General features: G+C 38.0%; 1 protein-coding gene across 2 annotated transcripts in view; it reads left to right on the top strand.

Annotated features, from left to right (window-relative positions):
* The window catches only part of LOC149575414 (kinesin-like protein KIN-7E, chloroplastic), a 139,271-nt gene that overhangs the window by 8,572 nt on the left and 104,023 nt on the right, over positions 1–26,676 (top strand). For both annotated transcript variants that reach the window (XM_089815146.1, XM_089815147.1), the window contains exon 3: positions 10,187–10,276. In XM_089815146.1, the coding sequence (XP_089671272.1) occupies positions 10,187–10,276 (90 nt within the window). The remainder of the gene's footprint in view (positions 1–10,186; positions 10,277–26,676) is intronic.

The raw sequence follows: 26,676 nt of genomic DNA, 5'->3' as shown, positions 1-26,676 counted from the left end.
CATTTGGGGAAGTTGTTTTTGCATTCAAAAATCAAAGATGACTCAAAAAATGCATTTTTTGGCTACGTCTTTGCAAAAATGGCCCAAATTTTTGCATAAAAAAGTCATGTTTTTGTTCAAAAAACTCAAAAAAGAGGCATTTCAGCCCATACATTTGGATCGAGTGGGATCGTTTTTGAGTTTAAATGTGTGCTCTTGTCTTTGGAGACCACGTTTTTGGCCATCTCATGTCAAATTCAACTATTGAATGCCCATTACATGCAAGTGCGGAAAAAGTCAAAAAGTTGTTTGAAAATCCGGATTTTAGGGAGAATTGGTCTTCAAGTAAACTTGCTATTTTGGCTCCGTAATCTTTATGTAAGTGGACTCTTTCTTTTTTGTTATTTAATTTGTGCTTATCTTGCTGATTTTATGCACATTATTGCTTGATGATTCCACTTGTTGATTTTGTTGCCATGGAAAGTGCATTTTTCCTTTAAAAATGAAGAATTTGTTCTTTTTTATGTTTTTAGTTTGAAATAACCCCGACAGGATGATTGCTTCTTTATAACCAAAAATACTAAAACTTCAATGATTAGGCATTTCGTCAAACAGTTAGCACCCAAGGTTGCTTAACGAACTAGTTACAAACTGATGTCAAGTTCTATTCTTGTAATCAGAGTTGCACTAATACACTATGAGATTTGTCATGAATGGAGTAATTCCTCACATAATTCACCAAGACATTTCAAATGCAAAATATAATCATACCTTCATTGTTCAGGGAGAAATTCCTATTACAATCAAATGTTTCATTGCTTAGCCATGATTCAATAATGGACCTGGACCGTAGCATCATTGTACCTTGCTCCAGAATTTAGCAATTGTTGACATTTCTCAAGCTGCGTTGTCAACTCATTTACCTTATTACAATATCATTTGAAAACTCTCATAGCCAGTATTGTTTGTGGTATTACATAAGGCCCCTCATGATACCATGTCACATCAACCACTGAGCTTATTCCCAGTCAAGAACAGCATATCTGAATGTTGATCTCGAACTCCCCCTTCCACTGCATCTGCCAAGTTCTCAATCAGATGAAGCAGGAGTTGATTCAAAGCCGTCACAGACTGGACGGAATGGGTGCCGACTCTCCTTTAGTGCAATCTGCCGCAGGAAGATCGGAATACGGGTTTCCTCCAGCTATTCAATGGATTATTGTCTCTACCGCCTGGTCAACTTGTGGTGTGGTTGGAACTCGACTAAATCCATTCAAATCGCTACTTACTGCCATTTATATTATTCATGTCCTCTGTTTGCGGTAATACTGAGTCGGAATTCGGAAAGCAGACCCTACAAATATTTCGACCCAGAGTAATCACAATAGTTTCTTCAAATATCAATGTGCAAAAGAAGTCGGAACCTGGATCACCAAGAGTCGCCAAACTATTGCTGAGTAGATAGTAGATATTGGCTCCAAACAACGCTCAGTCTCTACCACAGAATTAACAGACGCATTTCAAATGCGTATGCTTGTTGTTGGGAACGTCAGGACTGGAGTGGGCGGCTAAAACTCTGTAAGCGAGCAGTTGCAACTCGATTATAATATCATCTAAGACTAACTCGGAGCTTGGAAGTCCGCCCCTCGCTAGAATGCCCTCTGATACCCGTCGGTAAAGTCCCAACTGTGGTTGGAAAGAATGATGGCGGGAATGTCGGCTTAAACAATCCAATCGCATAAGTTATTACTCAAGTCGCGTGACAGGTTAATTCTCGTTCTGGCCCTAAATCTCCTTTGATCCTCCGCAAGGAACGATACATACACTTTTTTTTAATCCCTGCAATAGTCTCTGACCTTCGATCAATGACTGAAGTGTATGAGAAGTAAGGCGCCTGAATTATACATGGCAAGAATGCTCTTCCGCCCGTTTTCTCTCAATCTCGTGTGATGCAGATTGATGGATACGAGTTACCTCTATCTGCTCCCTTTCCCAAGACCGCCCTCTAGCGTTGATACCTGTTGCCGACTGTAGGAGATAACTTAATTCAAGTCTGCTGTAGTCAGAGCCGTCTAGGTTCAGGAATGACCTTGCAACAAATTGGCTGCCACTCCAACCGGATATGGAAATTAGTGATCACCAACGTATTCCTAATTCCCTTCGAGTTTTTCCCCAATTCGACGATAGTTAGCTGCCTCCTCCAATGTGAACAAATCATATAATTCGGCTTTAAGCCACAGATCGCCCCGGATGAAATGACTGAATGTCACCTCCAATCAGCAATAATTCAGATGATATTTCACACCCTCAAAATTGTGTACCTATTGAGAGTTATTGTTCTCAATGGCCAACTGTGACAATTGCGAAAACCCTAGGTTCCACAATGCACCTATGATTGAATCACAATCTGAAATCAAAAGGAAGATTAACTAACTGCCTCCTTCGAATGGAGCCCCGGGGTGCCTATTTATTCTTTTCTCTCCATCTTCTCCAGAGACTTCTAGAACATTTTTGATCTTATCTCTTAAGTGACTTTATTAAATATTTTATAATCCAAGTCACTTTATTAAATTAATTAAATATAAAGTTATCTTTTAATATTTATTTATTTGATAACTTTATAAGTAATTAACTTAATATCATTTATTTATTTAATTAAAATGATTAATTAGTCGTCCTCATAAAATATTCATTATTTTGGACAACCAAGTTAATCAAATTAATTAATCAGACTGCCACCGAAAATTGGGGACATGACAGTCCGCCCTTCCTGAAATTGCTTGTCCCCAAGCAATGGCTGAACCATGAACCAATCAGTCTGCCTGGATCCCAAATGTAAATCTGTGTATCATCCCAATCTGCACCATACTCTCGTGGAGAAAACATTATTACCAACAACTGAAAAACTGTACTCAATCCCCAAACAACTGACAATTCTGATGAAATCATCTGAGAACCAACTGTAGATGTCGGTAGAAGAAACCATTCTGCGGAACTCAAGCCAACTGAAACATCAACTCTATCAAAACTCAAGCCCCTGTCAAAATGACTCCTGCACCCAACTGCACTGTAGATATGACAACAGCCATAGGTGCCTGAATCACTGCCATCAAATCCAACCTCTGAAAAATTGCCCTGGGTGTGTCGACGCTGCAGGCTGAGTAACTTGCTACTACCAATTTTATTTTCAAAAGATGGTGCCAATCCATCCCATAATGGATGGTAAGAAACTGGAGCCAAACTGCACCTGTGTGAAAACAAATCTTCCAACTCTAGGTCAATAGAAAAATGATGAGCGTACCTCACCGTATAATGCCGGTAAGAACCCCCAAACTCTGCTACTGGCTCTCCATCGCTGGACTGAGAATCAATGGATGGTTCCAATTTCAGACTCCGAGTAGCTGTAGGCTCATTAGGATCCTGTGCACTTTTCTCAACAAACCTCTCCTCGAGATCCCTGTGAGGTAGCATAGTAGAGTGGACCATTATAATCTTCTCAACCAATCTGCAAATAATACTAATGTCTTGGATGAGAACACCTTCTGTCACTTTATGCGAATCCCAATGAACACGTGCACTATCCAGCAAATATCCCATGAATGATTCAATGCAGTAAAAATTATACGAGGAAGCATCAACATACTCCCCTGCACACCACAACTGATCTTCCTGTAAGGATGGCATACTCAACTGGACCATACTGTCGTCTATCTGAGAAGAATTAATCTGGAGTCTCGATTCTACTGGTGTCTCAAACTCATTAAGACCAGCTACTTCTAAATCCTGAACATGTGTGTCAGTTCCAACCTTATGCTCCTTAGTAGCAATTGTAGGAGTGTACTCACCACCACATACCTCAATAGACAAATGAGCTGGGTCTAGGGCTGGTTTTGACCACAAATGCTCCAACTCCACGGTCACCTCCTTCAACTGAAACTGCGACTTCTGTAGATCCCGCCGTGTGTCCTCTAAAGCTTCAGTAGTCGCTATGAGCTCCTGGGAAAGCTCACTCACCTCCTCTTCACGATCCAAGAGTGCCTCATATGCTGTACTTCCCCACTCAACCAGGTGATCACGGTCGGCTACCAATCGTAAATAATCTTGCTTCAAAATCCGAACAACTTCACGCAAGGCAAGAATCTCTGCCAAAGAAAAGTAACCACCGCTGGACTCATCTGTCATAGAAGAACCCCAACCAGTAACAGCCAACAACTGACGAGCAGTATCAAAATGCTCACAAGCGATAGCAATGTCTCGCTCACTAACTTTCAACTGGCTAATCACATGATGGCTCTGGCTGAACTGTCTCCTACAAGCCTCTTCTAGTGCCCTGTCTAAAAAAGTATCCTCAAGGTTACTGGTTTCTAGACTATTACCATCCATAACTAGCGAATCATCTCCAAGATCCATATCAACATCCAGGGTGTCAAAATCTGTAGTACTGCTGTCTAATTCCTCTGTACCCAAAGAATTTGTCAAAGAAGCTGAATCTTCAAAATTGTCCATTTCATCCTCCTGGATGTCAGCAAGGCCAAAATGATCCTGGGACTCATCTGTACATTCTGCCAAATATGAAAAATCTTCAACACCTTCCAGCAAGAACGGTCGTCTGCATATATGAACCAAACCCAACAACGGTGCATAAAAACTAATACCAATATCGGATGAGCTGCTGGCACAAGGAAAAACAACACTGTGTATTTTGCTAATCAAATCCATGATAATACTCAAACAATCATGGCTATCATAAAGTGCTAAAGATCTTCGGTTGACTGAATCCCAAATGCTGCTCAAACATTCCCGAATCCATATACAAGAAACAGCTGGTAACTCAAGCAAACTACTTACCTGAGTAATGTGACCAATACCAGCTAACTTCTCATATTTGTCTGACATTGTCCTTGTATCCTGGATGTGAATGCAAGATGAACTCGTATCATTATCAGGGACCACATATGAACAGCCTAATGCAGAAAACTGAGTGCCAGATGAAACTAAGCTTAGCTCCATGCCATGCTCACTCCCATGTTTCTCCCAGTCCAGTAATGCCAAAGTTGTTCGAGTGTCCTCAAGCTCGCAAGAAAGCTTGACAACTTCCTCCGCCTTCCTCCTCAAGGCATCTGAATAGTCTTTGGCAAGGCTTAGAAGATGGTCACGATTTGATAGAAGATGTAAATAGCTTGACTTCAAGGTTCCCATTCCTTCACTAATTGCCTGTAAGTCAAACCAAGAAGATTTTGCTTGGACTCCCTTATGTCTTCCTTGTAACTGAATCATTCGGATGTGCTCTTCTATCATCTCCCGCATCCTGTCATGATGAGATAAAGAAGTCACAACACTATCTTTGCTCACCTTCAGCTGGCTGGACCAATTATGTGAAGTACTACCAATTTCATCCTCATGTGACGAAGCATCTAACTGAGCCTGGTACTCTCTCTCAGCAAAATCATGAATACTCAGTGTTTGCTCATCTCTACCTGGTATCTTATCATCAACATCCCTATCATCATCTGAACTCACTTCACTGTAATCATTGACTGTCGGAACCAAACCACCTTGAGTATCTGAGACATCACCCTTGGGAAACCTGTATACAACTGTCTCAATTGAAGTATCAAGTTGACAGTTACTATCCATCAGCGTAATATCCTTCACCACTTCTTCCTGTGACCGAACTGAAGCCTCTGACCGGTTGCACACTTGTTTCTCGAACTCCTCATTAAGGTTCCTAGTAACATCGCCCACTGTATCAGCTAGTGCTTTGCGAGAAGATTTTCCGAATCGAAAACCAGTTGACTTATTCACCTTAGTTGGGTCGGACAGCCTGTCAATCATACGGTGGTGCTTAACCATCAGTTCAGACATGTTATGTCTGATTTTTCTGAGCTCATCCTGAATGCCTGAATAGTCCTCCTTTCCACAATTCCGACTCTGAATACTATGTCTATTACTGGTCCAAGATTGTGTCCTTGGAGACTTTGTGTTGTACCTGTCCATCTTGGTTGAAGTAGAGTGCTGATCACTCATGTAATTTGGTTCTCACCCCACAGGATGGCAAGAAAACCGCTCTGATACCACTGAAATAACCTCGACAGGATGATTGCTTCTTTAAAACCAAAAATACTAAAACTTCAATGATTAGGCATTTCGTCAAACAGTTAGCACCCAAGGTTGCTTAACGAACTAGTTACAAACTGATGTCAAGTTCTATTCTTGTAATCAGAGTTGCACTAATACACTATGAGATTTGTCATGAATGGAGTAATTCCTCACATAATTCACCAAGACATTTCAAATGCAAAATATAATCATACCTTCATTGTTCAGGGAGAAATTCCTATTACAATCAAATGTTTCATTGCTTAGCCATGATTCAATAATGGACCTGGACCGTAGCATCATTGTACCTTGCTCCAGAAAATTAATTAATCAGACTGCCACCGAAAATTGGGGACATGACATAGTTCTTCCCCAAGTTACAACTTCAAATTTGTGTGTTGCTTTTGTGTTGCATGCTTTGTGCTTGTTTGTCGGTTTTCTCCACTTGAAGAAATTGCAAGTTCTTTCCCAAGAACTTGTTTTTGCTCCACTTCATGTGAAAGCATCATCACATTCCACATTCTGTTTCCATGTCATGACATCTCACATTTCCCCCTCCGACAAATGCGATTACATTTTTTTTCTCATTCACCATACGCACATGCATGTAATCCCATTTTTCGCTTCCATTTTCACCCATCTCACTTTCTGCATCCACTCGCACAATATGATTACACGAAAGGCATCCAAAAGGTCCAATTTTGATTACAAGTCATTTTTTGAAAAGTCAAAAAGATGTCATTTTCATCTTCCATGTACTTTGACTTCTCATTTTCACCAAAGATGACTATAAAGTTCATCATCCCTTTTCTATTTTCCATTTCCATCCCTCCATATGCATTCGCGCCTTCATGAGCAATTATATGTTTTTGAAGCTTTCTATGATGCTTTGCATCTCATCCTCCATTCGCATATACATGTAAAGTGCATCCACCATCCCCATTCGCAATCCATCTCACTTTTCATTCCTCATTACATGTTGCATATGCATGTAATCCATTTTCCATGTAATGACGTCTTGAAGATCCTAAGTCACGTTTGAGAATCAACAATCTTCATTCGCACACATTCTCATACGCTAAGCACTTTACTTCAAAAAAAGAAGATTTAAAGATGCTGATGGAAAGTTATTCCGAGTTTACATTTAGACATCGTCAAGAAGGCTTTCAAAGTGTCAGAGAATCCAGAATGTGTCAATATACAAAAGGAGAATTTACTGGAACTTGAGCTAGAAAAGTTTGATCACATCAAGCTATCAAAAGACGCAACAGTGTGATTATTGAGGTGAATGTAATGGCACAAAGTACAAGAACTTCTGATCATGTGATCATTTGAGATCGCATTGTCAAGTACAAGGGCCTTTAGAACAATCCTTAGGATTGTTTCCTTCTTTTCTGTCTTCTTCTTCTTTCATGTTTGTAATTGAAGAGGATGTATTACATGAAGATGTGTAATTACATGTAATGCGAGTTGCATGTACATGAAAAGATGTAATGTGAGTTGCATGTGCAATTGCATGTAGCCCTTTATTTTCTTTTGTAGTTAGACTAGGTCAAAGTTGGTTGAGTTGCTCATACTTTTTTCTCCATCTTTTTCTCAACTCTTGTGCCTATATAAAGGAGTGCCCTCTCATTGTAAAAATCATCTTTTGTTGTATGCAAGAAAGCTCTGTCACATTTGTGCGAGGATAACTTTGATTGTGTAGTATGAATTTGGGAGAAAAGTGAATAAAAGAAGCAATTGGATTCGAATCTTTGACTGAAAGCAATTGTGATAGAGCAAATTAGAAGCTTTGACTATAATTTGTGCCTATTTTCTTGATTCATGTTATTATTGTGTGTTTAATAAAAGAGCATAGTGATTTAAGAAGCAATCAGAGCCGAAGTTTTGATTGGGAGTGGTTGTGGAAATATATAGCTAGAAGCTTTGTCTGTAGCTCATACTTCTTTCTTAATTCGCAAAATAGTTAAGTATTCTTACTTTTAGGAGTCTATGTGCCCTAATTGTAAAGCTTGTCATATAGAAGTATGATCGGACTTAGAGCCAAACCGGTACATTTTCAGCTAGCCTTTGAGTTAGTGAAGGTTTATCAGTATCACTATTTCCAGCTCTTGATAGAAGTGTAGTTAGAGATTCACCTTGGCCATTACTCGCTCCATGAGTAAGTGGATTCTTTCTTGAAAGTTTAAAAGAAAGGATATTGGTAACACCCATTTTATAAAATCTCTCAATTTCTTGCTTACCTTGAGTTGATCCAAGGAACGGTGAGAAGTGGGAGCCTTCCCTTTAAGGTAGGAGAGATTTTGTCTCACACATTGTGGCTGGTCATCCTATTTTGCGATTGGAATTTTACCCAAAATTATCGGTTGCAAAATATCCACCCAACAATAACAAACTTCGAGTACTGTCCTCTTGAGGCACTTGTTCTGGGTAGCGACGCTTGTCCTACCACAAACTAATATTGCAGAACATATAGATTGGATTCCCTTGTAATATTTTTTTGTTGTTTTAAAGTTAGATTGACCATTAAGGGAGGGTATTAGAGTTGAATCTCTCTATTTTTGTTTCTCTCTCTTTCATAGATTTACTTCTATTTCTAATGGTCACTCTTCTTGTATATTTCCATTTTCTCCCTATGTTCAATATGGAGACTTTCTCTTTCTCTCTTAAGAATGTTTCTATTTCTCTCTCTTTGTTTGTTGTAAAAACATTCTTGTGTATACTTATATATATATAGATCATTTATGATCTCTGTTTAATAACACACTCATTATTTTACCATATTTATCAATTGCATGTTTTCTGTGTACAAAATCAATTGAAATGCCATATTAAATTACTTTCCTTGCACTATTTTTTGACTTTGTTATTTTAAGACTAGTATGCAACATAATTTATCATGCAGGGCTACAGTACAAAATCAAATTTTCGTAGAAATCAACTAATAATACAATGTGCAATGCAATCAAGTTCTTTTAGGCATCAATGGTCTAGCTGGTTTGGTCAGTCAATCAGCCTCAGTAGCTACCAGAATACCAGAGTCTAACAACCAATCCAAGGCTTATTTATCTGCTTGTGTTACAGCATTTCAGCACCTCTGTCTCTGCTATTACAATGTCACCAACACTCTCTATTTGATTTTTTCATATTTGCTCATGTTGAAAATTTTGAAATCCCAGCTGATGAAAGGATTCTTTTGTGTTTGATATTCTTTTTTATTTCCTGAAATGCTCCATTGATCCTTTTCTTTTGTTAACCTCTTTCATGCCAAACTCTTCAAGATATGCTTCTGGAAATTCTCTTTTGGGTTGATGGTACTTTCTGTATCATATCTGAGCAACTTTTTTGTTTGCTACTTCTTGTCCTCAACTGTCTGGTTCTGCTTTTTGTCATTTGATAACTTCTGGTTTTCTGTAACTTGTGGTAACTGTAAGTATTATTGACCTTCTTTCGGCATTCATTAATGTTTATAATAAATATGACTCTGTCCTTTTAGTTTTCTTTTATACATTAACTAAATGTGGGTTAAAACACACACTAGGGTTGTTTAGAATTTACTGCAGTTTATGAGGAGAAACAAATAATTTGCATGTTCTTCTGATGGACACTATGCTTCATACATATGTGCAGTATAAAATAAACTGATTCCTTAACTCTCCTTAGATTCAGAGTGTTCTCGTGTTGTTTTGTATTGAATTTGTTATCCAGGATGCTCAATTCTTGAAACGCTACCAAGATTTCAAAATGTTGTAAGGAGAATCATGTGTCAGAAAGATTTGTGCTTGTAGTATAATGTAGCAAGTATAAGTGTGAGGATATATTTCCTTCTGTTTTTAATAAGCTTAGATTTAAGTATTAATTTTGTAAAATATGATCAGTTTAAAGCAACTTAGATCAAAAAGCTTTTGAATCATCTGATCAAGCTAAATAACATGTCCAGAATTTAACAAATGAGAATTTCACATATTCTTCTTGGGAATTGAAATTCTATGATCTGTGAAAGGCATAAGATAGAGTTACTGTCATGTTTACGCTAGCTTTCTTCTTGACTTTTTATTGAAATAAATTGTGTTGGACAGCTATTTAACTGTGTATTTGATGTTTTCAGATAGAGTGTTTGGGCCTGCAACTACCACACGGCATGTCTATGATGTAGCTGCACAACATGTAGTTGGTGGTGCAATGGAGGGTGTAAATGGTAAGGGACAATGCGTTCTCTTTTTATTAGCATCCAAAATTTTGAAAGCAAACTCTAAAAGCTTCTAAAAAATTTATAACGTTGAGTGTCTTGCACATTAAGTGCATATAACTTGATCTAACTATATACTAAAATAAATGAAAGTTAAGTATTTTGTACATGACAATACAATTGCATTTAGTATGCGACAAGAAATCATTATAATTATTTCAAAAAAGAAAGAAGGAGATTATATTGCTGTTCTTGGATTACCAAAAATAGGTCAATGAGATTTTTTTTAGAAGTAACAATAATAGCTGTGAAAGGATAAGGGTTTTCTTTCTTTCTTTGGTTGCGTCACTAGTTGAGTCTCATTTTTTTCTACCTGATTGATTTATGCCCCAAGTTTTGAACTGAATCTAATAAATTGCATCCAATTGTTAATGGAGGGCATTAATCACTTGTCTTATCTAGTGTATTCACGATTCTTACTCCCCTGAATGATTTTGTTTGAACTTTATCCTGAGAACAATGCTCTCTAACAGATCCAAAGGTCACTTTGGCATTTATCATTCAAGTATTCCATTGTAGCTTGTCATCTGATTTTGTATTACAAATGATCAAACTTACTATATTTTTTTTACAATGATTAAACACATCTTACTCAGACCTGCCTCTTCCCATTACTCAATAGGGACTTTTGCAACTTGGGTTCCTACCTCACAAAAATTAATGTTTGTCATTCAACTTTATGATGTCATTACACAAGTTAGGATACAGACATAATCATTGGCGACTTTGTGAAATCTGGGTATTATACTGCAGAATTTTGTGCAAGTAGAGTTTCTATTTAATATGAATAAAAAATTTACCAAGTACGAGAAAATAGGTATAACAAGAACTCTCGTAAGTGCTAGAGATGTTTCTGAAAAAATTACGAAATAAAATTATAAATGAATAAAGCTGTGATATCCCCTTCTCCGCGCTAGACCTAATGGCACCTAGTTGGTCTATTTTTTCATCCGGATAGGCTAACTACATTTGTTTTAGGATACCAACCAGTCACAAAAGTCTTTTGGTTTCAGTAGAGGAGATGTTTAAGTGGGAAATTCTAAAGTTACATTGCTTTATTAAGTTGATTTATAAAGTACTTTATTATTTAAAGTCACTTTATGACAAAATGACTTAAGTGACTAAAAGACAAAACATGATTTTATCCCACATTGCTAAGTTGTGTGCATCTCCCCACTTCGAGGTTATAAAAGAAAGCAGTTGCATTGGAATTGACACCATGAATATATGTTAGTTTCTCAAATCCCAAGAGTTGCATAAATGTGATTGGATATTTCTTAAGGACGAAACCCCTTAAGGAAAATAGTGAGGCTGGATACAAACCTAGTGCTCACATTGCACTTTCAGAACTGAGGTTCGAATTGATACATTGATTTACAGGAAGTTGGAGCTTCATGGTAGAAAGAAGAATTGGTGATTGAAATCAATATAGAGTATTGGCACGTACAGGTTATTATCTCGTAGATTGGTGCTTGAACGATAGACAGAGTGGATAGTCTTTCCATAGCCAAGATAGTGTTGGAGAACCTTGCGTGAGTCGAGTTCCATGCTATACAAGACCTTACACTATCAGCGTTCCTCCTAGCATTGAGTCGACAGTAGCAGAGCTCATGTGAGAGTGGGAAGTAGCTGGCTGACACCCCAAACTATTCCATGAGGTACACTCTGCGCGGGGTCACCTTCATTGCAGTGGTAATGGATAGGAGTTGACGGTGAGAATAGTAGGTAGGATTGATGGAGATTGCAGGGGACATATAAGGGTCTAAACAATGATTCCATACGAAAGCTGCATGGGTAGTCCATCCTCCAACTGTTGGTAAATCTACAACCATTGGAAGTCGGGTATGTATTTCCTTATCTAACTGCATGTGCAGTGTTGTTTGTCTATGTAAATCTTCGCATATTGGAGTCCAATCAATGGTGTTTTACGCACAAAACTTAATTTGTTGTTATTTTCATGAATTGATATTACATTTTGTGTTATTGTGCCATTATTGATGTCTATCTTGAAGTCACCGTTTCATTGATAATATAATTATTCTCTGGTGTACAAGTTCAAAATAAGTAAAGTGATATTAAAATAGTTCTTGCTTAAGATTTTTTGATTATACACCAACTGTATAACAAAAAGTCAGTTAGTTCAGTTTAAGTTTTGCTGATTAAACCAAGCAAGGATTATTACAGTGGTATTAGAGCTATAGATCTTGCCAACTTTTGGGGAAAATTTATTACGTAACAGGCTAGATTAATCAGGAAAAATGACAGCCAGGTATGAGGAGGAAACCTTATAAATTTAGTTACCTCCAACCTGAACAGGCAGAATCTTCAGATCGGATTGACATTGAGGATAGTTATTTGGTTGACAAGGAGTTAACTTTTGGGACAGGTGAATAGGTTGAATAGATTGAGCAGATTGAATAGGTTGAACAGGTTGAATAGGGTGAACAAGTACAGGACACTCGCATGGCTCGTGTTGAGAATGAACAAGAATAGGAAGTGAGGGAAGCCTTGAGGGCTATTAGAGATGGACAAAACAATATAGCTTTTGCACTTCAGTAGCTTGCAGGTGCTATGCAGTAGTTAGCTCTGCCTCATAGGGTAGCCCCAAGTCATCACAGTGGAGGTGGTAGTGTAGCAGCATCACTTTGAGCTGCTAGGGCCTCCACATGGAACACAGACAGGCCTTTGATGCCTGTTTTTAATGCAGAGGAAGAGGTAGCACCACTTGCAACACCAAACTTACTAGCGGATAACGTTATGGCAATGTACAATGAATGAGATTTATTCCTTGATCCGATTAAGCAGAATTTGTCTTTTGTTCAATACTTAAATCAAAGAAGGGACAAAAAGAGACCACAATAGGATAGGAGACCTAGAGCACAGAACAGGGACTTGAAGAATGCCATGAACAAACTATCTCTCTCTACTTTTTGATGGTAGCAGTAAGACATCCGCGAGAGCTTGGATTCACAAGCTAGATACATACTTGACACTTAAGCCCATGTTAGAGACAAAAGCCATCAGATTCGTGACGATGCATTTAGCGGAAGCGACATATGATTGGTGGCATCATGGGCTGGTCACCCAAGATCATGGTCTCATTACGTCTTATGAGACTTTTAGCTCTAAGTTGATCACTCGCTTTGACGGGAAGGATGTAGAGTTCTATTACAGGGATTTGGCGTAGTTGCGACAGGTTGGATCTTTAGATGATTTCATTGATGAGTTTCAGCAGATTTCGGTGATGGTTTCGAATATGTTAGAACAACGTAAGGTAATGTTGTTTACTGAGAGTCTACAAGACATATATAGAGGTTTGGTTAAGGTGCTTAAGCCAAACACCTTGGATGATGCTATTAAGATCGCACATGATCTAGATTCACCCTCTTCGATATTACAACCTCCTAAGAAACCTTACAAGGGGTCCACTTTGTTCCAAAAGAACAAGAACCAACATAAGGCTACACCTAACAAGATGGACTTTGAGACATGAAATGAACTTAGGAGGAAGAAGATATGTTTCACTTGCAGAGAGCCATGGACACTGGATCATAGATGCCTTGGCAAAGGCAAAATACATTATGTCGAGGTACTTTCAGAGGAGGAGGATGAGCAGCAGAAGGGCAACGATGAGGAGAAGGTGAGGAATGACCACCTAAAGAGAGAAAGAAGGAATCCATTCAGGGACAGCCTGCTATCATAGCTTCCCTTTCCAACGATTCCATAGGGCATCCCTTTCATTTGAAGGGAATAGCTAGGGGATAGTGTATCGTGTGTCTGCTAGATACAAGGGCATCGCATAACTTCATAAGCACATGCTGTGTTGCAAAGAGGAAGTTATAGATTGATGACATACCTGAGTTTGAGATTAGACTGGTAGGAGGTGAGAGATTGAGATGCACAGGGAGAGTGTCAGAACTTTTGATTCATTTTGATGATTTCCTTCTTGAGGCAGATTTTTATGTGGTCGATTTGGATGGACTAGATGCCATGTTGGGAAGACAGTGGTTACAGACTATTGGCAGATACATAGTTGATCATGATAAGATGCAGCTGGAGTTCTTACAAGATGGTCGACATGTGACCCTCAAGGCTGTGTCAGAGGGTGAACCCAGGTTGATTTCAGCCCATAGGATGGAGGCTATTATGAGGCATGATGACATGGAGTGGGTAGCACGTTGTTTCATTTCCTCTAAGGCTACCTTAGACTCAGGACAATAGTTTCATATCGACATTCAACCAGTGCTTGATAAGAACAAGAGGAAGCACAAGAGGGTTTTTGAGGACATACCTTTGGGCATTCCCCTAGATAGGGTTTGAGCATATCATTGAGTTAGAGGAGGACGCGAAACTTGTCATTACTACACCTTGTCGTCATCCCAAGCACTATAAAGAGGAGATAGAAAAGACGATTAAGGAACTTTTAGACATAGGACACATTAGACCTAGCTCCAGTCCCTTCGCTTCTTCAGTCGTATTGGTGAAGAAGAAGTATGACACTCTTTGCATGTGTATTGATTAATGTGCTCTCAACAAGAGGACCATCAAGAACAGGTACCCTATCCCTTGCATTGATGAGTTATTGGATGAGCTACATGGGGCAGTTTACTTCTCGAAGATTGACCTCAGATCGGGATACTATCAGATACGGGTTCGCGAGGTGGATGTGCATAAAACAACTTCCCGATGTCACTATGGACACTACGAGTTCCTGGTTATGCCATTTGGACTCACTAATGCGCTAACTACATTTCGGTCATGCATGAATCATATTTTTAGAAAACAACTGTGAAAGAGCGTGTTAGTATTTTTTGATTACATCTTGGTTTTCAACAGAACTTGGGAGGAACACTTGCAACATTTAGATGAGGTACTTAGTATTATGGAGGAGCACTCATTATTTGCGAAGGAGTCGAAATGTTAGTTCGGATTAGCCGAGATTTTGTACCTAGGTCACATGATTGGTGTAGACAGGGTGAAGGTACACCATAAAAGATTCAGGCAATCGTAGATTGGTCACTATCGAGGAACGTATTAGATTTGAGGGGTTTCCTAGGTCTTTGCTCTTATTATAGGAGGTTCACTAGAGGTTTTTCATAGACAACAACTCACCTCATTGATCTCACATGGAAAGGGGCTTTCAGGTGGACAGTTGATGCAAAGGAAACCTTTGATAAGCTCAAGTAGGTGATGAGCACATGCCCAGTCTTGGCATTGCCCGATTTCTCTCAACCGTTTGTACTAGAGTGTGATGCTTTAGGGAGCAGGATTGACATAGTTCTAATGTAGGACAAGCATCCGATCGCTTATGAGAGTAGGAAGCTCAAGGATGGTGAGAGATTGTACTCTACAGACGACAAGGAAATGTTGGCCATTATGCATGCTTTCGCCAAGTTTAGACAGTACTTGGTGGGTGGTAGATTCACAATTAGGAGGGATCACAACAGTTTGCGCTACTTCTTAGAACAAAAGGATCTAAATGAAAGGCAACAAAAGTGGGCTAGCAAGATTCAGGCCTATTATTTTGACATCGAATATGTCAAGGGTAAGAACAATGTAGTGGCTTATGTGCTTTCCAACAGACCTTTAGTGGTAGAATGTTGTGCTATTTCCGAGATATCAACAGATTGGAACTCCCAGTTGTTGGTTGAGTATTCTAAGCATACTCAAGCATGTCAGATTATGGATAGACAACTTTAGGACAACAGGTACAAGGTAATCGATGATGTGATTTTTTATAAAGATAGGTTCTACCTTGTACTAGGATCTAGACTCAAGGGTAAGATTATGGAAACTCTTCATGATGCACCATCAGCAAGACACCTAGGTTTTTTCAAAACCTATAGACAAATCAGGGAAGGGTTTTCATGGAAGGGCCTCAAGGATGATGTCCTCAAGCATATCAGAGGCTGCCAGACTTGTCAGTAGAACAAGTCAGAGCATGAGTTTTCAGCCGGGTAATTACAGCCTCTTCCTATTCCAACGTAGAAATGGGAGAGTATCTCCATGGACTTTACACATAATTGCCAAGGGTGCAGGGCAAAGATTCCTTTTTTGTGGTGGTGGACAGATTGAGAAATTCGCTCATTTCTTTGCCATAGCAGCAGATTGGTTGGTCTCTCGGGTAGCTGAGTTATTCTTTCGAGAGGTTTTTCGTCTACATGGTCTTCCTCGCACCATTGTGAGCGACAGGGATAGCAAGTTCCTCAACACTTTTTGGCAGGAATTATTCAGATTGATAGGTATGGAATTGACACCCAACACGAGTTACCATCCTCAGACGGATGGGTAGACAAAGATAGTAAACAAATGGGTGGAGGCTTATCTCCGGACCTATGTAGCAGGGTAGCAGAGGGCTTGGGTTGAGTGATTATACCTAGAGGAGTATTGCTACAACTCTTCCTACCACATGTCCATCCAGATGACTCCATTTCGAGCTCTCTATGGTAGTGAACCTCTATCATCCGTAGGTTTGGTGTTGGAGGACAATAGGGCACCTCTAGTCGGGGATTGGATATAGGATCAACAGGACATTCTCAGATCCCTTCGGGAGAACATTCTACAGGCTCAGAATTAGCAGAAGATGTACGTTGATCATTGTCGAACAAATAAGATTTTTGAGTTGGGTGACATGGTTTATCTTCGACTCCAACCGTACAGACAGTTCCTAGAAGCAAAGTGGGTCTCAAAAGCTCCAACCTAAATTTTTTTGTCCCTATTGCATTACTCAGAGAGTTGGGGAGGTTGCTTATGAGCTGGACTTGCCAGATGATAGTAGAATTCATAATGTTTTCCACATTTCTTGCCTCAAGAAAGCGATTGGTCAACATGTAGCACCCTCCATTGGATTGCCTCCACTTGACGAGGAAGGGAAGCTAGTATTAGTTCCAGTAGAGGTGATAGAGGTTTGAGAAAGGAAGCTGCGTAACAGGTCCATCAAGGAATATATGATTTGTTGGAAGGATTTGCCATATGAAGATGCCACTTGGGAAAGCTAGTCAATCCTACAGCATCAAGCATTGACATTGCTTGAGGGCAAGTAATCTCGAGAAGGGAGGACTATAATGTCCCCTTCTCTGCACTAGACCTAATGGTGCCTAGTTGGTCTATCTTCCCATCCGGATAGGCTAATGACATTTGTTTTAGGATGCCAGCCAATCACAGAAGTCTTTTGGTTTCAATATAGGAGATATTTAAGTGGGAAATTCTAAGGTTAAAGTCACATTGCTTTATTAAGCTGATTTATAAAGTACTTTATTATTTAAAGTCACTTTATGACAAAATGACTTAAGTGACTAAAAGACAAAACATGCTTTTATCTCACATTGTTAAGTTGTACGCATCTCCCCTCACTTCAAGGTTATAAAAGAAAGCAGTTGCATTGGGATTGACACCACGAATATATGTTATTTTGTCAAATCCTAAGAGTTGCTTAAATTTGACTGCATATTTCTTAAGGACGAATCCCCTTAAGGAAAATAGTGAGGTTGGATGCAAACCTAGTACTCACATTGCACTTTCAGAACTGAGGTTCGAATTGATACATTGATTTACAGTAAGTTAGAGCTTCACGATAGAAAGAAGAATAGGTGATTGAAATCAGTATAGAGTATTGGCACATACAGGTCATTATCTGTCAAATTGGTGCTTGGACGACAGATAGAGCGGACAGTCTTTCCATAGTCGAGATAGTGTTGGAGAACCTTGTGCGAGTTGAGTTCCATGCTATATGAGACCTTACACTGTCAGTGTTCCTCCTAGCATTGAGCCAATAGTAGCAGAGCTCACGTGAGAGTGGGAAGTAGCTGGCCAACACCCCAAGCTATTCCACGAGGTACACTCCGCATGGGGTCACCTTCATTGCAGTGGTAACGGATAGGAGTTGATGGTGAGAACAACAGGTGACATTGATGGAGATTGCATGGGACATATAAGGGTCTAAATAGTGACTCCATACGGAAGCCGCACGGGTAGTCCATCCTCCAACCGTTGGTAAATCTGCAACCATTTGAAGTCGGCTCTGTATTCCCTTATCTAACTGCATGTGCAGTGTTGTTTGTCTATATAAATCTTCACATATTGGAGTCCAGTCAATAGTGTTTTACACACACAACTTAATTTGCTGTTACTTTCATGAACCGATATTACACTGAGTTATTGTGCCATTATTGATGTCTATCTTGAAGTCACTGTTTCATTGATAATATAATTATTCTCTGGTATACAAGTTCAAAATCAGTAAAGTGATATTAAAATAGTTCTTGCTTAAGATCCATTGATTACACGCCAACTGTTTGACAAAAAGTCAATTAGTTCAGTTTATGTTTTGGCAATCAAACCAAGCAGGGATTATTACAAAAGCTATAATTAATAAGGTTGGTGGAATATACTATTTCATAACATAAAAATAATTAGCTCAGAACTTAAAGGCTTTTGCTCTGTTGGCCTATGTCTCTGAAAAAATTACAAAATAAAATTATAAATGAATACAAGTATAATTTATGAGGTGGGTGGAATATACTATTTCATAACATAAAAATAATTAGCTCAGGACTTAAAGGCTTTTTCTCCGTTGGCCTATGTTGTATGCTTGGCAGACCATTTTCTAATTTTTATCAATGAAATAAAACGTCAATGTTGGAATAGTTAGTGGTAAAGATGTTTCATCATTGTTGAATGTTGGCATGGTCATGTTTGAACTTTCGCATGATGAGGATTTAAAGGATATGTATTGTTTGAAAAAATATCTGTTTATGGATGTTGTTCATTTCAATGGTTTTATTTCTTCTTGGATCACACTCTTGTGTTGTTATGCAGTAAAGCAGAAGTAAATTGGATGCGACATTTTTGTAGTTTAATCTCCTACACTTAAATGTACTGAGCATTTCTAGAAAATGATTTGTGCTGCTGCTACAGTCTCTCTTTAGACAAAGATATTCAGGTGAAGATGGTGGTAGATACACATCAAATATATTAGTTTGATGAATGACTGAGTAAGATACCCATCTGAAAAGAAACATAGTATTTTATTTAATTTGTAGAAGGTGATGTGTACTTATTTCAACTACCATGCCAACTTGAGCTAAAATAAATGGATAAAGTAGGAAAGCAAATGTTGGAACTTTTGGAGCATACACTTGCTCAATCTTTCAGATTTTCTATTGTATCTCTAATTTTTCGAGAGCATAACAAGATTACTGAGAATGCTTCATCAAAGAAACACTTGATTCTGTGATCATGAAGTAGACAGATCCTATTCCTTGGATTAGTGGCCTTTATATCCTGAATGGTGGCACTGACTTCTTGGAATTAGATTTAAGGGGGCTATTAGATATTCATATATTGTAGAACTTGTGATAGTTATGTTTAGCTCTGTAGTAATGATGAGGACATGAACATGCATTCTAACCATGTTTTTTTTGAAAATTATGAATAACATGTTCAACTTTCATCTCGGTGAGGCTCTCCTGAAAAAATATGGTTGATTTTTAATTTTAAACTATAATGGAAAGGGTGACAGTAAATGACATTAATGAACCTCAGATGACAGAAACTATATTCAAATGATTAAAATACCACTTCAAGGAGGTAGATTTTTTTTACATATTTCTAATAAAATTAAGGGACAAAATTATATACTACTTGGTATTTAAAATCTTCTAGTGAAAGTTGTTTTATTTATTTATAGGATTGCAGATTATTTTCTAGTGTGTGTGTGTGTTCTTATCCAAGAGATTGGAAGTGAAAGAAAACACAATATTGGGTAAACCTTTGGTCGTCAATGGGATAAATTGAGCCCATAAATGAAATGAATTAAAATTTAATATTAATGTCCACAAATGACCAAAAGTAGGTCTAGAGGATACAATACTTTATAATTGAAATATCTATGAAAAGAGAACAGTAGAAGCAAAATAATAAAAGTTCAATTGACAAAATAAACTATTTTGCTACTGACAAATAGTGATGGAGGGTGAAAGATAGCCTCAAAAGCATGTGCATATGATGGTTGCAAAGGAATGTAATTGAAAATCTTTCTCTATGCCTATGTATGAAGTTTTAGAGTTTGTTTGATAATTTTCCTTGAGCATCTAAGGTTAGAGAGGCCAAGTTGGTGGGAGGTTCTAGGTGGAAGCAAAGCTCATCATGTAGAAACATCCCTAACATCCAAGGTTGGTGTAGCTCATGTAGTAGAAATCAAATTCACATGTGTCCTTTTTGTTTGGGGTTGCAAATGTTCTCTATGATAGCTTTACTGATTTCATCCTTTGTGGGAAGTTGGAGGGGCTGGCATCTAGAATGCACATGAAACAGGTGCCTACAAATGTTAATGCCAATAGAAAGCGGTAACCTTTCTTGGTGTACCGACATTGTTGGCATCTAGCGAGGACAAATAATGCAATCCTTTTTGAAGAGAACATGGCTAAGTATTGATATCTCCCATGACTAGAAGCTGAGGTCCCCATGAATCCGAGTCTATGAATGTAGAAATTAAGCTTGAAGATAGACCAAATGTGTATCAGTTGGGTTGCAAATTCAGCTTGTATGATGCTGAAAGATATATTTGTCATGTAAAAGCATAAGGAATTTTCTTGAAATAGAACACTTCCTTGAAGAATTAAAGGAAGTTTGTCATGGAGGTAAGCGAGAACCACAATCTCTAATTTTAGGTTTTGTGTTGAGTGTATGATAATCCTTTGCAAGGTCATCTTGGATGGAGCCACATTTACAATTAAACAAATTGTCTATTGGATTGACATGAGGTTTTGAATGGCCAAATATATGGAGTCTTGTGAAGGTTGTTAAGTGAATAAACCAATGTATTTAGGGGTACTTAGGAATGTCGAAAGGGGTTCTTAGTTTAATAATTTATAAAATTATCATTACATTGAACTTTCAACGAAAGGACAATGATAAAGTTGAATGTTAACTATAAATTTTATTTGCACAAATGATAAATGCCATAATTTCAAAGAGTTCACAATGTACATAACATATTTGATATATATATTTGATTGGTAAAAGGTTTTTTATTGTATTTATTTTCAAAAAGACGATATTGTCTAATTGTGGCTTGACCGTTGATACTTGCATTGCAACAATTTACACCTTATATTGCATTATTTAAAAAAATGATCATTCAACATATTCTATCTCTGAAAATACACCTTATAATACATTAAGGTTTTCAATATTATTGCTTTATCCTTTCTTCATATCAAACTCATAGTTGAAATTGCTATCAAAAGATAGAAAAATACTGAAAGGCAATATAGAGTTTTAGACAAAATTTACCAAAAAAACCTGTAAACTCATTTTTTCCCACTTCCATTTGTTGCTGCTGTTCCCATTAATCTTCTTTTCAAAACTACCATTTCTTTTTGCTCTAAATCTGCTCATGAGATCCCCTAATATGATGCGCTTGTTCCCATTCTTGTACATAAGTTTCGATGAATTCCCAACCTTATTGTGTTTGAGCCCGTCTTTGTTTCTTCTCCTTGTCTTTGCTACACAAGAGAAGACAAGGTGAACTATATGGATGTAAACCAGGCTCTCTTCTTTTTTTTGATCCTAATCGTTTCCTCTTTAGTGAATGAATACAATTACAAGTATTTGAATTTATCTCAGAAGATGAACAGATCGCTCTTGTGAGAGCAATCTTATTGCATATTCTGCCACCACTGTATAGCGTCTTCCTTTTTCTACATATCATATATCATCACAAAAGAAATATTATCATGCCTACATGTAAAACATTCCATTGACTTCTTATAATTCAAGCATTGTCACCTCGACCATAAATCTTTTTTATTGCAGTCCAAAATACCTTCATGTAATGTCCCCTCTTTAGTTCGACATGGCATTGATCATGGATTTGCCTATTCCAGACTCTCGTAGGCAAATGGTGTGGAAAGAGAGTCAATTCTGCGGATCAAATAGTCATATCTTGCTCTTGAAGAAGTGTTAAGAGGTTATATTTTATCATTATGTGATATTGGGGCCCACATGTTATAATTTTAATTTGAGTTGCACTTTTTATTTTATAAAATTACTTTATTATAAAAAAGTGCATTATAATGAGAAATTATAAAGGATGTTTCTAGAAGTTCTAGCAACTTCTTAGAAAAGTGAATAAATAGAGGGCTGGGCCTCTCATTTGGACATGCTTGGATTGGAGAACTCTTCTACTTCTTTATTGTGAAGACATTTGTGGACTTTGGATCTGCAAATTATTCGATCTTTGGGAACGAATCACTCCCTTGGATTGGCGACTTTGAGGGTGTGAAATATCACCTGAATTGTTGCATAATTGGAGTTGGTATTCAGCCATCTCATTGGAGCTTATTGAGAATTCGTTGTTAGGGTTTGTTTTTGGTTGGAATAAGGATTTCAGATTTGCCCTATCATTGGAGAAGCATTTGACAAGAGTTTGAAGACAGAATAAGTGCATTTTCAGAATTGGCAAAGCAGGGTTCGGAACCACATAATTGCTCATATCTCCTCAACCCCTTGGAGTTATTGTTTATGGTTTTACAGGGTTACTACCTAACCCTAGGCGCCCATTTTCCTTGCATTTGGGGGTCCCAAAACCCTAATATTATTTTATTTCAGCAGCCGTACAGGTACGGCCTGGTACGGCCCTGCTAGTTTGGACAGCAGCAGCAAATTAAAGACAGTTTGGGGGTGCGGTTGGAGGTCTTCATCAACGATCTGCAGCAAAACGTGGTGTTCTTCCATAGTTCTTCAAACTAGGTTCTTGCATTCTGAAATATATGTCAATTTTTGGGTAAATTTGCTGTCATACAGACATTGTAATAATCAGTCCAGAATTGGTAATAAAATAATTTCAGAATTTATTGCATTGTAATTGAAATATCGTTCAAAGGCTTTATATATATTGTAATTCTGCGATTATATTCTGAAAGTATCAAATCTGAAATAGCCATATTCAGAATATTGTTACTGTTATTATTCATTACATGCCAAGTGTTTGACAAAATTCCTAAGTTCAGTTTGAGGGTTTCAGTGGCCTTTATAGAGAGGGTCATTACACTTCATTATTTCTCTCATAGTTGGAAAACTTGCCAAATCCAAAAACTCGTCGAGCCCCCCAAAAGTTTAATCGGGAAAAACTCGGCCATTTAAAAAAAAAAAACTCGGGAAAACTCGAGAACCTAAAAAAACCGCTAAAATTTAATTCAAAATACACTTTTTTGCAAATTTCAATGAGAAGATGCATCTAATGAGTTCATTATAGAGAACACGAAAGAAAGAAGCAGGAGTTTAGATATATATAAATGCATAGTGGGTACAAAATCACATTCTCATGCTGAATGCTGATGGTGAGAAGCATAATAGTAAATAATTTGTGTCAAACTAGAAGTAAAAACATCATTACAATCACATTTTCCTCTTCCTAGCTCTACTAGCATATTGTAACTCTCTATCTTACATAATATATATAGGCTTTTTGCCTTTTGTTTTTAACAATTATTATTATTATTTTTAAATTAAAAAAAAAAAATTAAAAACAAAAATTTAAAAAAGAGTTTTTCTGAAAAACTCGCTGATTTTTTGCAAAAACTCGGCGATTAGTCGGTGATTTTTTCACAAAAACTCGGCGATTTTTTCTTGCAATTAAATTTGGGAAAAACTCGCCAGTCCCAAAAACTCGGCGATTAGTAGAAACTCGCTGATTATTTGGCGATTATGCCAACTATGATTTCTCTATCCTCATTTGGAGCCCTTTTGTTGGTCATTGTATATCAGACATTTTCGGATTTAAGGCATAGGCAACACAATGTAGGAGTATGTGAAGTATGTTCTTATTCCACGTAACTTTTCTTCTATCAAAGGTTACAAAGAAATATGTTTTGAATCTGTTATTTTCCTAATTCCTTTGACATGTGTAATCTATTAAACATGGCTTGTCTGAATCTGAAAATTGGATCACATCATATATGGGCTTAATAAGTCCACAACAAATGTAGCATCAGCCTAATAAAGATCATCAAGTACCATATCTCTCACCTTAAGTGAAGCATTTGATGTACATTATCAACAAGTTGCCCATCCATCGCTAACTTCTGTGGAACACAAAGTTCCTTTGACTTAACAAATATAGGCAAAAATAATAAAATAAGAAGCAAGTCTTGTATCAACAGATTTAAGAAGTTCCACCTTAGCAAAATTTTCGATGAATGACTGTGTTGGATGATAGTTACATATAAACATCCGTATTTTTCTATTTTTTCTTTAAGATTTGAAACCGAAAAGAACTTGCCAATATCTATAAGTGCACGGTTCAATGAAAGCTGGTGTCCGAAATATATACTTGTACTTATTTTGCACTAACATGTCCACTGCTTTAAAAACAATAGGCAACATATGTAACAACTTGAACGACATGTGATGCCCCCATTTCGTTTTAATGCTGTCTTAGAGCTGGCTATGAAGGAATTGTGCATATTTTGGTACCGAAGTTACGTTTTGGTGTTGAGATGAAAATTAGGGTGTCGACAACGAGTTTCTTAGTAATGTTAGACCAAACAAAAAAGAGATATGCCAACTATAATTCAAAAGTTATTGATAGTTCCGCGTGGAAAAGAGTAAAGTATTTCTATGGACTAAACACATTTATTTTTCCAAGATAAATTTTTGACATTTAGCATTGATTGTAATTTAGTATTATGTCCTACTACGAGACTATTATAGTTAGGCACGCTTTTTCAAAGCTGTTTGCTTCAATCTTGGATAGCATCCTCTCCTACGAGTTGGATCGATGACAGACAGGATTCTGATAGGATTATCAGACCAAGGACCACATTTTGACTCCCAGGGTTGTGATTAAGGAGGCTCGACATCACTCCTCAAAGGTTTATTGCTGCTTTGTAGATTTGTGCAAGGCCCTTGACTTTGTTCCTAGGTGAGCACTCTTTCATAAACTTCACATTATTGATTTTTTTGATACTTAAGGAGGCTCGACATCACTCCTGAAAGGTTTATTGCTGCTTTGTAGATTTGTGCAAGGCCCTTGACTTTGTTCCTAGGTGAGCACTCTTTCATAAACTTCACAACATTGATTTTTTTGATACTCTTTTGATGACCATCATGAGACCCTATGAGACAATTATTAGCTGCAATATCACCCCTTATAGGTTGTCGACTCCACTTGGGGCATTTTTGGGCTGAAACAGGGCTGCACCTTATCTCCTACCCTGTTTGGGCTTTACATTGATGAGTTGTAGGGTTTTCTTGAGGCGCACTCACTTCTCGAGGAGAAGTGCTACTTACACTAGGTCTTGATATCTATTTTGCTCTTTGCAGATGATACGGTCCTCATGGCGTCCCCTCTAGAGGGCTAACATAGACTTTTGGATGACCATGCTTCCTTTTGCAACTCTCAATAGGTGATAGTTAACCTAGGGAAGACAAATATGATTGTCTCCAATTGCCTCAAGACCGTATCACCTCTACTTCTTCTTTCAAGGTATGGAGGTGGGAATCTCTTCTTTATAGTATATACACTTATTTGGGGGTGAAGTTCTCTGGTCCTCACTTCAATATGAGACTTGCCATGTTGCTATGTAGCTCCGCATCAACAATGGGTATGGCTTTGTAGCCCTTGTTGAGACAATGTTTTTGACATCACTTTTGGGACACCTCGTTCATGTTGACCATCTTGGATACTTTGATCAGGCCAACTACGCTCTATGGTTTTGTGTTGTTGGGGCTACCTTTGCTAGAGTCTGACTGGGCCTTTGTTGAGCAGGTTCAAACTCTTCTCCAGCACATCATCAGATGTAAGTAGTCTACACTTCGCAATATATTACTTGTAAAGTTTTGGGCCCACCCTTTTAGATTGGGTACTATTTTGAGCTTGTGTCGTTCTTGCATCGGCTTAGGGACTTAGTTGACTCTTCAGAGGATCGACACAGAGACTCCCATCTTGGCCATCGTTCCTCAAAGGCCATTTTGAGCTCCAATATCTTTTGTGGGCCTAGTATTGGTTTGCTTAGGCCTCATTCCTCATGTATTCAGTCGGGATTGACATTGATTACCTTCCTCTCTTCCAGCACTCTTTAGATACCCTAGCTCATCTCTTGCCTTTCTGGTAGAAGCTGAACACACATGTCAGGATGGACATTTATAGACAATATATCTTGACCACTTGGGTGAGTCCCATTGGTGGACTCCACCCAAGGATAGCTTTCTATGCTGAGCACTTTCTTGGTATACAGGATGGGATCATTGTTTGCCCCATGTACATATCTCATAGCTGGTCGCAGCACTCCGCATTGTAAGAGGTGAGGAAAAATCAGCTCTACAACTCCCAAGGATTACCTGCA

Source organism: Cupressus sempervirens, chromosome 2, assembly GCF_028749045.1.
Source record: "Cupressus sempervirens isolate cs-2001-9-10 chromosome 2, ASM2874904v1, whole genome shotgun sequence".
Taxonomy (NCBI): Eukaryota; Viridiplantae; Streptophyta; class Pinopsida; order Cupressales; family Cupressaceae; genus Cupressus; species Cupressus sempervirens.
Note: the sequence above shows the minus strand (reverse complement) of the source record. Positions and strands in the feature narration are given on the sequence as shown.